This window comes from Nilaparvata lugens, chromosome X (genome assembly GCF_014356525.2).
Source record: "Nilaparvata lugens isolate BPH chromosome X, ASM1435652v1, whole genome shotgun sequence".
Lineage (NCBI taxonomy): Eukaryota > Metazoa > Arthropoda > Insecta > Hemiptera > Delphacidae > Nilaparvata > Nilaparvata lugens.
The window spans coordinates 90,825,696-90,839,305 of NC_052518.1; the positions used below are offsets into that span (position 1 = coordinate 90,825,696).

At 33.7% G+C, this 13,610-nt stretch overlaps 1 protein-coding gene across 1 annotated transcript in view; it reads right to left on the reverse strand.

The window, feature by feature from the left end:
* LOC111043958 (twitchin) overlaps positions 1-13,610 on the reverse strand; it is a 226,797-nt gene that overhangs the window by 94,328 nt on the left and 118,859 nt on the right. Inside the window, 6 exon segments of the mRNA XM_039442103.1 lie at positions 2,141-2,276; positions 3,575-3,741; positions 5,375-5,674; positions 6,583-6,736; positions 12,212-12,339; positions 13,104-13,276. Of these exon segments, the coding sequence (XP_039298037.1) occupies positions 2,141-2,276; positions 3,575-3,741; positions 5,375-5,674; positions 6,583-6,736; positions 12,212-12,339; positions 13,104-13,276 (1,058 nt within the window).

Below are 13,610 nucleotides of genomic sequence, written 5' to 3' on the forward strand. Positions count from 1 at the left end.
TATTTAATCTTAATTATGAAAATGTATTATTAAATTATTGAGAAATATTATTTCTTGCTTAATACAATATAATTGATTATTTTAAAGGAGAATGAACAGTTAATATTTCATCAATAAACCTGTATCAGCTACCGTCTATAGAAGGCATTGACAAGAAAAAGGATCGGCAACGTTGTTCTGCTATCTTTCTCCACTGCCAATATAACGTGGACTTCAGTATAGTTATTTTTATCCACAATTAATAGAATAGAAACTTCATTGCAGCCATATCTGAGGTCCCCAGATACAATACAAGATTCAAATATATACTATATTATGTATGATACAAAATACAAATATATTACATCAGTAAGTTGCACTATCAGTACCTTATGATGATATGTCACCTGATTTTCAACCTAAACCAATATTCCTAGCTAATGTATAAAAATCTTCAATCTTATTATTTAAAGGGTTAGCTGCTAAGAAAAAGTTGATATGATTTTTAAAAGTACCATTTTCCATATTTCGTAAATGTTCAGTACGTGAATTAAACAATTTTACGGGAAAAATAGAAATGCTTTTTGTGTACTAGAATAAGTATTCCGATAAGTAATCAAATTACCCCTATTTCTAGTGTAATGGCTATGAACTACCACCTGTTCCAAAAACTTCTCCAAATTCTCCTTAACATAAATTAGGCTCTGTTGAACAAATATTGAAGGTAGAGTCAATAGTAAAGTAGTTACTCTTATTTTTGAAGTTAGATGCAATTCAATATGGTTAATTGACTGACTGCATTTCATGGGAAAAAACAGAAAAGGGACATAAATCCTTCATGTTTATAATCCTATATATACTTTACTTATATTTTACACTTTCAGTATTCACTTTTTGTGTAGTTGAGAAGTTGATATTGTGGTAATTATTCATATTGAATGAAAAAGACTAAGAAATTGTCAAAAAAACCACTGATTTATTGATAAATAGAAAGACCGGTTTCGGTTATTACACCATTGTCAATCTCTGATAAACTAAAACTAAATACAAGAGCAGCAGAATTTATACTAGTAGGCGAGTACTGCTATTGGTCGAGGGCATGATCGCCTGCCATTGGCCTAGCTAGACAGTCTCCTCCCCCTCAACGGTGTGACAAAATGGCGGCTTAAGCAACAGAATCGCCATGATAATAAAATTTACTTTTTAGTACAAAATAAGAACCAAGAAAACAAATGTGAAAGATAATAAAACAAATATATAAATGGAAAAACTATTGTATTTAGTTTTAGTTTATCAGAGATTGACAATGGTGTAATAACCGAAACCGGTCTTTCTATTTATCAATAAATCAGTGGTTTTTTGACAATTTCTTAGTCTTTTTCATTCAATACTTTCAGTATTCAGAGAATTTTGAAGTAGGGAATGCCAAACAGCCTGACCCAAAGGTCAGGTCAGGTCAGGGAATACATAAAAATATGGGATAGATTAGCTAACATAAATAAATATGAATTTGTTTGGAATTATGTAGTAAATTTTAGCATAAATTCTTTAACCTAGAAAGACAAATCTACAGCAGGATTAGAAAAGAACAATGTTTTATTTGTCCACCTTTATTAATTTACATGAGTATTCTGTACAGCTGAAGATGTGTTGGTTTTAACACGAAACTGCAGTTCTGTAATTAAATTGAGTGGATTTGACAAATAAAGTGTGATTTTCCAATTATGGAGAGGTTCCACAACATTAATACATATTCAAAAAAATTGAGAGAAGAATTTTGATGAGTGATAATTGAAGAACTTTATCTTTAAAGAGTAGTTACATTAAAACGGATTCTTAGAGGGATGGTAGCCTATGAAGTACAACTATAATACAATTAGATCACATACTTGTGATAATTTCTTACAATACTTTCTAGATCACAGACTTGATGCTAGAATTCACTAAATTATTCCAATCAAATTCATCTTTATGTATGTATTTGATGTTTGCTAATCTAACTAAACTAATTAATTTAATAAAACTAATAATTTGGATAATAGATTTTCATTCAATGAAAATAACTTCCTAAAACGCAAAATTTCAAATCATGAGTAATATGAACTTTTAAAGTATTGGTATTGAATATTTCAATAATGGAGATTTGAAGAGTTTCACTTACAGTTTCTTGCTTTGGCAATAATTGGTTTAGTGGAGTCGCTAGGCTCGGATGGCCCAGCTTTGTTCACGGCTCGCACTCTGAATTGGTATTGGTTTCCCTCCTTCAATCCCGGCACCACAGCAGTGGTAGCAGGAGTCTGGAAATAATTTTTAAATAATTATAATACAATTAAAACAAGAATTATCGTATTCTACTGAGTGTATATTCATATAGATGAATTATAAAGCAGAGCTACATTAAGTACATTTAATTGAAAAACGCCAGAAGAATTGCAACAGTAAGATTTGTGGCGTGCCAGCCTGGAAGCAGCTGGACTAAGAATTAGCAGAGAGAAGACGGTCTATATGCACTGCAGCTTTGGAGACAATGATGATCAGGCGCAGGCACACTTACACTTGCAAGGTACTCCACTCCCAGTAGTTAGTCAATGCAAATATTTAGGCTCCATAATCAGCCATGATGGAAGCATGGATGCTGACATCTCAAGCCGTATAAACACTGGATGGATTAAATGGAGAGAGCTAAAGGGGGTACTTTGCGACGAAAGAATGCCTGTGCCCATCAAGGGAAAAGTGAATAAAGCTGCAGTGCGACCAGCAATGCTATATGGTAGTGAGTGGGTTGAACCCTGAAAAACCAGCAAGAAGAGAAACTCCATTCTGCTGAAATGAAAATGCTGAGATGGGCAGGAGGTGTGACTAGACTGGACCATATTCGAAACACCCATGTTCGGTGCAGTTCCCGGGTGGCACCAGTAGTCTATCAGAAGATAATGGAAGGAAGATTGCGCTGGTATGGACATGTGAATAGACGTTCACCCAATCATATGACAAGGAAAGTACTTGATATGGAGACAGAGCCGAGGGGCAGAGGCAGACCCCGTCTCACATGGCTAGGTTTAGTTCATAAAAACATGAAGCAGTTGGACCTGACAAATCAGACGACCCAGGATCGTTGGAACTGGAGACTTAGATCAAGGATAGCCGACCCCAAATAATGGGAAAAAGGCAAGGAGGAAAAGGAACTACATTAAGTGCATTTCAACTACAGTATGATGAATCATTTATGATGGTCATTTTATAACGAATCCAAGATAGCGGACAAAGAAGTAGTTTTTTAATTTAAATAGCATCCCCATGAATCCTACCATCAAATTAACCTTATAAAAGAAATATTAAATTGTTTCCATAATTTTCACCAATCCTGTATAATTACAAGTTGCGAATATCAAAGATCAATACAACAGTTTATGAGCGAGTTCTACAACCCAGGGGGTCACTAGTAATATTTCAACTGTATCGGTCGTTTTCACTGCTGGATGGGAATCCTGCTGGATGGAAGACGTTGTGAACTCATTCGAATTGTATTAATGAACAACAAATGACAGCAATAATCCAATTAGGAAGTATAATTTTGAAAAAAGTTATAGCTTACATCGGTTGTGAGAACTTCATCCCAAGACGCCGAGAATTTCTCCTTCTTTTCAATGACATATCCAGTGATGGGAGCACCTCCGTTTGACTTGGGAGGGGTCCACTTCAGCTCCACCTTGTCCACATCCCAGTCCGTGAATTCAGGTGTGCCAGGCTTAGAAGCCACATCTAAAAAATATAAAAATTAAATTTAAGTCGATCACTATCAAAGATCAAAATTAAATATACATAACATTAGAGGAAGTGATTCAATTCAGTAAAATTCTGTAATTTAACAATCATCAGATGACTAAATAATATCATTCACAGGTAGGGATTTATGAGAAGTTCCACCTTCTTAGAGGCCTGATATTTGACACACAGTCTTCCATTAATTTAAGAAACTAATCAAGCACTAAAAACAGTAATCAAGCCCAAAAACTTATTAATTTTTTAATTAAGCCCAAGGCCAACTTCCTTATAAAATCAACCCAAAGCCCACTCTCATTCATAAATATTCTTTATCATATCATCTCAATAATATTCTGAATTGAATATTATAAAATTATATTATTAATTATATTATTAATATTATAAAATAATGGATATTGAATTTCATCACATTTAGAATATTTTTCAATGTCGAGAATTCCGTTTTTTATATACTACTTTTACCGCTCAGCTAATTTCTACAAAAAGAATTGGATTTTCTTGAGAATTCCATTTTTACAATACTGCTTTTACCTCTCAGCCAATTTATACAAAAATAATTGGTTTTGCTTGTACATCACTCACAAGCTCAAAGCTCAAAGCCCAAAACTTCCATTAATTTCAGAAGTGTTCTGAACCACTAAAAAACAGTAATCAAGCCCAAGTATTTGAAAGAATTTACTTTCCCAATTTTCATTGGGTGACAATTTTGATTGTTCATGAAAGTCTAGCTACCATTAAACTAGATCATGACATCTTCCAGGTGGCAGCTTTATAAGTATACATTTTTGAACTTTTAATAATCATAGTGGAACTAATTCCACTGAATAGGCAGAATAAGAGAAAACTGACACTTGTTATTGAAAACCGCCTAATATTTTCATTCACTTGATTTAAAGTTGAGAAAATATGATTAGAAGACATAGCATAGATTTATGGAGGAAGTTGTAAAAATATGTAGGCCTATAGAAATAAAGCATAAAGCTTAAACATGGAAAATATAGAAACCACCTAATATTTTCATTAATTTAATTTGAAAATTGACAGAATATGAATAAAAAACATGGGATGGATCTATGAAAGAAGATAAATGTGAATTGAAGACATAAATCATGAAAGCAGGGATAGATCTATCTTGGAACATAGAACAAATAAAAAACAATAATATTTTCATTAATTTAATTTGAAAATTGAGAAAATATGAATGAAAAAACATGGGATAGATCTATGAAGGAAGTTGGATAGATATGAATAGAAGACATAAATCACAAAAGAAGGGATGAATATATTTTGTAACATGGAAAAATTAGAAAACACCTAATATTCAAGTTTAAATTGAACTTAATTAGGTTTAATTTAACTATAATAATTAAGTGTTATACTTAATAAATAATTATATTTATTAGTTTTATATACTAAATAGATAATTAAGTTTAAATTTAAATATTTAAATTTCATTTGAATTGAAAATTGAGAAAATATGAATAAAAAACATGGGATAGATCTATGAAGGAAGGTGGATAAATATGAATAGAAGACATAGATCATAAAAGAAGGGATGGATCCATAATTCTTTGAAAAAATTATTCTTCGAGAAAAGAAATATACTGACCATAAGGATTCTTGGCAAGAATCGCCCTCTCGGTATCAAGAGGTTCACTTTCGCCCTCCTCATTGATGGCCTTGACACGGAACTGGTATTCGTGGCCCTCTTGCAGACCCTTGACTTCCATTTCGGGTTCGTTGGTCCTTCCCACAGGAACCCATCTTCCGGTGGCTGTGTCCAGTTTCTCGACCGAGTACGCGGTGACCGGTTTTCCACCATCGTCTTCAGGCTTCTTCCATTCCAATTTGGCGCTGCTTGCCGTGACATCTTTCACTTTCAGAGGTCCTACAGGCCGTGACGGAGCAGCTGAGGATTACAAAAAGATAGCTGTTAGTAGATATATGCAACTGAAACTGTCTGGCAATATTCAGAAACAATGAAGAAATCACTACAACGAACCTATTCTAGTCACATTCAATTGAAATATGTTTCAGCTGAGGATTTAAAAACGATAGGTCAAAAAATCTAATAATTAATAATCCAAAATACAGAGTGGCCTATAAGTCAGTTGACGCTTGCAATTGTTAAGGTCAGCTGTTGTTACAAACCATACCACTACAGCAATCTTATATCTTGAGGATTTAAAAATAAGAATGTTCTTCACTTATTGGGTTAAATTACCTGAAATATATCATTACAACTATAAAATTAATAATAGACATGTATTCCATTTTGTTGTGTATCATTTCATTAAATGCATATTTGTCAACTGACTTATTGGCCACTCTGTATATGCAGCTAAAGTTGTTTGGCAACATCCAAAAGCTATGACGAAATTACTGCAACAAATCTAAACACATTTGAGAAGTGTTTCAGCTGAGGATTCAGAAACGATAAGTAGGCTTATAGCTGTGAGGATTGAAAAAATAAAATATAATTATAAGAATCTCAAGGTTGATAAGTTCTATTGAATTTGCTTGAATAGTTTTTTATGGGGCAATTTATAAACAAGCACACAAGATTATAGCAAACCGTCTGCTTTCAATATCCAAAGTTAAGCCAGACAAAAAAAATATTTTAACGGTCCAATACAAACAGACTATCGAGATTGGGGCGTTTTTCTTTATTTCAAACTATCATCACGAACGTTTTCCAATTTCAACGGATCAAGTCATGGAACTTGCATCATCAGTAACTCATCAAATGTGAAAGATAAATGAACTTGGATTTTTAGGCCTATTATTTTTCTGAAAGTAAAATTCTTGAACACTTACATAGTACAGTTACTTCGACATCAGCCTCGTCTTTTCCTGATGGATTTTCAGCCACAATCCTGTAGAGTCCTGAATTTTTCCTCAGAGCATCACTGATTGTTATTTTTGTATTGTACGGTATATTCACAATTTCAATATTTTCTTCGGATCTTACCTGAAATGAGCAAACATTTTTAGAAAAACTCTTTTTTCAAAGCATTGTACAATATTCTAAAAATATAAGTTTCAATAGTTTACTCTCAGATGAAACATATTAGAAAGTAGTTCAACAGGATATAATTGAAGACAGAAGGTGTTACAGTGAGATATAAATATTGTAACATGTTCCCAAATAAGTGGTGTTTTAATGGGAAGTAGAGAAGATTAAGCGAATAAAATAGGCTGGGTCAAATACTGATGAAATTTTCATGAGTTATAATGTAAATTTCTGAAGTCATTTAATTCTAAGGCCCTTTGCACACTGGGCCACCATGGAAGCGCCACCACGTGGTAGCATTGTCTCTTATCTGTCACTGCACACTAGAGCTACCAGCCACCAGCCGAGCTTCCAGAAATGTGGTGGCTCGAACCGCTGATTTTGTTAGCCACCAGACTGTCGCGCCACCACGTCATACCATTGAGTATTATCTGTCATTGCACACTAGAGCCACCAGCTACCAGCCACCAGAAAATAATCTCCAGTTCAGTTTCAATCCAAATCAAGTTCAGTACAGTTGTCTGTTGGAGTCGTCGTAATGAATAGTGAACAATTTGATACAGAAAGGTTCATTCTTGAAGTTGAAAGCAGACCAGCTATATGGGACATGTCTTCAAAATTATATGCAGACCGGGATGTGAAGAAAAATTCTTGGAGGGAGCTGGTAAATCTTTTCATTGAAAAATATAACCTCACAGAAAATGAACAAAATGAATTTGGTAAGTTATATAACAACTTTTCTTGAGCATTATTCATTATATTATTCAACATATGCCAATAGTCCTGCTTCTTTCACGTCCATTCTTCAACTGATCATGAGTTAACTAGTGAACAGGAGTGATGAGTCAAGTGGTGTCTGCGTGGTGGTGGCTGTAGTGTGCAATGCTATCAAATTTTGATGGTGGCGTTTCCGTGGAAGCGCTTCCATGGTGGCCCAATGTGCAAAGGACCTCAGGATTTACAAATTAATTATAGATTGCCCACAATCCATAGTTTTAATCAATGGGGCATCAAAATTCCAATGAATCTGATAACTAAGATACGTTGATGTTTACTAAGTGTTCTGAACTGAACATTGATGAGAAACTTCATGACTTATTTAATTCATCATTGAATAGACAAGAGAAACTTTCAAACTAAGAGATATCATTTCATTCAGTCAAAATACTGTAATTTGCAATTTGGAGATTTAGGGAACCTATATGTACTTAGGGAAGACTTAACAAAAATACAGATTTGAATTAGGCTAATAAGTGACTGGAGTGAAACTATTACAAGGGTACTAGTTATTTTTTCTAATAAAGTTACTGTAAATTCATCCTAATAAAAATTGGGAATTCATATTTCTCAATGCGGTTAATCAATGAATATCCTATTCAACATGGAACATACTACGAAAGACATCATAAATGTGATTAAAATGGATTTAGTTCTAAATTGCAAATGAATGAATTCTTAGAAATTGCTGAGTGAGTGATTTTCTAATGAGAAAAATCCAACAATAAGCAGTTAGAAATAGAAGCGTAGCTACAAAAGAAATGAGGAATAAGAAGAGAAGAATTCAATGAAGTTATGAAGGTATATAGTAGAACAGAATGAAGAAGTCGAAAAGAGAAATTAAGAAAGAAAGAAAAGAGAAGAAGATATGATAGGCCGTAGAAGAAATTGAGAAAAACTACTAAGCGTTAGTAATGTTGTTCTACAAAGGCATAATTTGCAGACGAAAAGTATGGATGAAATAAAGAATATTCTTAAAGGAAATTTTACATGAAAATAAGTGGGATAATGATAAAAATAATGAATGATGAAGAACTGGTACAAAATTTTGTTCAGATAGAGAAAACAATTATTCTGATAGGCTGGGAAATCCCAGTGGAAAGCAGAATCAAAATAAGTTGAATAGTTTCAAATGGTGAGGGTGGGAAAGAGGATAAAATTTATTGAAAAAGACAAAATTGGCCTTGTGTATAAAATCATAGAGATTTTCAAAATAAAACAGCCTATTCAGCTGTAGAGTTTCCACTCCTATATTAATTCACAGATCAGCAAAGTCCAATGGAATAAGCAATCTTAAAGAATACAGTAGTAAGAATATAAAACGGTAGAAAAAAGTGGTTAATTCTCTACCACTCAAAAGTTCAATAACATACGATAAGCAAACTACTATCAGCATAGAAAATATATCGCTTTGAAGCAGAAAATATAAATAGAATAAGAGTTAATTCTCTACCATTACTCAAACTTCTCTTGAGTTACCGTACTCACTTTCGAAATAATTTTATCCGTCTGAAAAACAACGTTAGCATTATTTACACTGTTAAATAATTGACATAAATCCAAATGAATTTAGATAGCCTTATGAATTCAAGCCAAATGAATTTAGATAATCAACTGTTTATAGCCTTTTGAGATTGAGAGGCTATTAGAAACCAGTGAATTAACTAATAATCCTTTAGTTTAGAATTTACAGATCAGTTCAAATGCTACTTCAAGTTTGAAAGTAGTCTAGGTCTACCTAAATTTATAAGAAAATACATTTTTAAAAAAAGGGCAAAACCAACCCCCCCCCCCTCAACCAATCATAAAGACCAATGTTGAACACTACTACTATTTTAGTTCCAACCTTTTTTAACGACCCCCAAGATTTGTTTTGGACCCCCTAAGAATTAAATCCTTGTAGGTAGCTCTAAAATAAATTGCATCGAATAATTACATGAAACCAATCACTCGAATTTATTGACATAATAGGTAATACACAGTAGCCGATTTCATAACCTCAAAAAGAGACCATGACCGGGTTACCTTATGAAAATAATTATACTGAAGTAAGAATATGATTGAAATCCTTAATCCAAAACCAACATAAATCAAATTAGCTTCCGTATGAGCGATTGATTCACATTATCAATGTGGAAAATCAAGAATTCACGAAGAAATTCTACAGTGTACAGAAATGCTGATTTGTGTTTGTTTACATCTTTATATCGATCTTCGATGCTGATCGATCAATTCTCGAAGATCGATGGTCGATCTCTTTCATCGATCGATCGATGGTCGATCAGCTGTTCTATCACAGAGTACGTACAGTTGCGTTCCAATTTGAAAAGTCGCCATTAAGGAGACAAAGGTATAGTGAGGTCCACGTTGTAATGGCAGGGGAGAAAGATAGCAGAACAACGTTGCCGATCCTCTGTCTTGTCAATGCCTTCTATAGACGGTAGCTGATACAGGTTTATTGATGCAATATTAACTGTTCATTCTCGTTTAAAATAATCAATTATATTTTATTGAGCAAGAAATTAAATGTTTCAATATTTTCGTGATGAATTTTCATAAATTAAGAATTAAGATTAAATATATTTTGTTAATTAATTATTGATTCTACATTGTTGAAAGCCATTGAGAGAGAGATAACACTATCCGCTTTGTTTAATGACAGACGAGGATAGCAATACCATGCTAATCAAACACTGCCATTATAATGTGCACCTCACTATACGTGTATCTATAGTGATAATGTCCAAGTTATAATGGCAGTATTTGATTAACATAGGTATTGATTTTCTTGTCTATCTCTTGACAAAGCAGATAGCACTATCCTTGCTCCGCAACGTTGCCAGATTGTTTTTACAATGTAAAAATATATTATGTAATCATTGAAAATATAATTTCTTGAGGAATTAAATATAATTTATAATTTTCAACACGAAGTACGGTAATAGTTAATATTACTTAAGATAAACCGGTATCAGCTACTTTCTACAGAAGGCAGTTGCAAGGCAGAGAATTGGCAACGCTGTTCTCCTATCTTTCTCCACTGCTATTATAAAGTGGACCTCACAATAGTAATAAGTCTTCAGAAGACGTATCCGACGCTGGTGTAAACGGGACAGATTCGTAGCGTGGATTTAAATTGGGAGATATGACGGCTAGGCTTTGGCTCAGAATACAATACAACCATGCCCTCTATTGAAGACAAAGTTCTCAAGTAGTCTACTTCCCATGGCAAGGTACGTGATTTAGGCTCAACTCACACTTACGCCACTCAGGTCGAGAAGAGACTCGACTCTAGTCGAGAGCATGTGTTTTCAAATGGTAACAGTCGCGGAGACTAGAATCGACTAATCTGAGTGTTACCATTTGGAAACACATGCACTCGACCTGAGTTGCGTAAGTGTGAGTTGATCCCAAGTGTATTGTTATAACATGATCCAAATTGTATATCAAATCTTCTGAATGTAAATGGCAATATTATAAATCCTTATACCGTTCCCAAAGTGATCGTCCCCAAGATATCAACATGATCTCAAGTTAAGTACCAACATTACGGTATTTCAATGTTGTTTATCACAAATAAAACAATTTCAGAGAATCAGTCGTACTTCCAGCTTACAAAATAACATTACAATAACTATAGAGGGATCCAAAAAAATTCACTCCTTGACAGTGTATACCATCTTATCCAGATAAATGCATACAAATCAAAATAAAATCAAATCACTTTTATTTTGACACCATGAACTCCTTGATACACTCTTTGACAGTGAATATCTTGGTAACACACTGGCAGTTATTACAGTTTGCATCTAAACTACTCATGCAACACACTACCTGTTGACGAGACATCGAAGTAGAATACCAATAGTAAGGCCCAATTCGCACAGAACAGACGTCTGTCGTGGCGCAGGTGGTCATTTACCTATCTTTGCCGTATCTCCAGGCGTAAAAGAACGGGCCACTTCTTGAAAATGAAAACGGAAAACAATATGTTTAATTGAATAAAATAGAATGTATTTCGCCCATCTGGTGTGCATTGCATACGCCACGACCGTGCCATGCCTGATCCACGCCCAGCCCGACATTTTTTTTGTGTGAATTGGGCCTCACTTTTGGTATTTTAGATTTAGATGTCTCGTCAAAATGTAGTGTGACATGATTCATGAGTAAAAACATGCAAACTACCTGTACGTTACCAAGATATTCACTGTCAAAAGGTGTGTCAAGGGGTTCATGATGTCAAAATAAAAGTGATTTGATTTTTATGCATTTATTTGGACACCTCTGTATAAAGTTATTGCAAAAAACCAACAATTCCTTTTTGACGGGGAAGTTCAGAATAGAAATTTTTCCAATATCTTATATTGAAGAGTAATCATAGTACGTATTCAATATTTCAACTATATTGGAGTTAATGTTGATGTTGTTTTTCATCAACTTATTTTATATTTGTAGACTAATTGAACTTTGTACTTAGTACATCAATTTGTGGACTTTGATGATTATTAAGTATCATCTACAACTACACATATTGACTATATCTTTTCGACAACTTAAATAAATTATGACTGTTATACATAATTGATTAATCAATTATTAATTATAGAAATGTATAGAGATTATGTAATTGAAATATAGAAAGAAAATTGTAATCACCTCTTTGTCAGCCAAAAACCATGAGACTGTTGGAGGGGGTTCACCTCGGATGTTCACATCATACTTGACACTCTTACCCGCACGAATTACAATATTCTTGAGGTTGGTGCGATCAATCCTTGGTTTCACTGTGAGAACATAATAAAATTTTAGGGAAATTGATGTAGAAGCATACACAACGTATATAAACTCTAAACGGTCTCCAGGATATCCAGGTATCTGATAAATGGTATGCGATAAGAAAGTTTATTCAATTTTAAGACTTAAGACTTCAATCAGATATTGGATTTGATTTCATGAACATAATTTGATTGTACTAGGCTATAATGAAACGAACGATCATGAAAAACAATAGGCACTTCTATTGAGAACTTTGAAAGGTTTTCAATCGATATGCTCTTATTATTAAAACATTTACTTCTCAAATTCTTTCAAGTTTTTAAGTTATTTGTAAAGCTTTTAATGTGAGAAGACCTCAAAAGAGGTTTTAATGCAGCTTGAATATTATATATTATATATATTATATATATTATTATATGTTATGTAGAAAAGAAGCTTGATTTACACTTGGACTCATGGTACTACTCAAATATAACATTTTAGCGATTAGTTTAATAAAAGAGTTCAAAATCGTCTCCAAGGCCTGTCTCACACTGGGTCAGTCGAACTGTCTACCTTCCTCCAATTTTTTTTTATAGATCAATTAGAGTGAATGTTAGACTAAATGCATCCCGACACATAGACTCTAATATAGTGGGATGCTACACGACAGTTTAAGGAAAGTATGTAACGGACTTTTCTCCATATTGTAAATGTTTTACATATAATCATGTTTAAAAATACCTCTGACATGGGTTACTTGACAGAGAAAACAATACTGTTAGAAACTCACATGCTTTGTGTTTGACGATGTGCATCTTTGTAGGATCAGATGCAGGTGATGGACCAGCTTTGTTCACAGCTATCACACGGAACTGGTATTCGGCTCTTTCCTTCAAATCGGGAACCTTAGCATCCAACTTGTCACCTGGTACTTCGGCAGCATGCTCCCAGTCAGGCTTGAACCTGGATAGAACATTGTAACAGGATTAAATTCATCCTAGTTGGTATTTCTGATGATGCAGAGTTGAACAATATCAAGTCTGGATAAATCGAAATTAGTGTCAAGGGATTTTTCATCAACAAAACTTGAATTTTACCTCCACAATTTGTAGCTTTCATGCTGCCATTTGAAGTAAAAGAAACTAGAAAAATTACAGTTGTGATGTTGTGGTACTTTTCCATAATGAGAGTATCACAATGAAAGAATTGTGCTTTCATTTACTGGAAAAGAATTGAAACATACGTTCGAAAAACTAATATTAAAAAACTAAATGGTGGCCTTTCTCATCCATACACC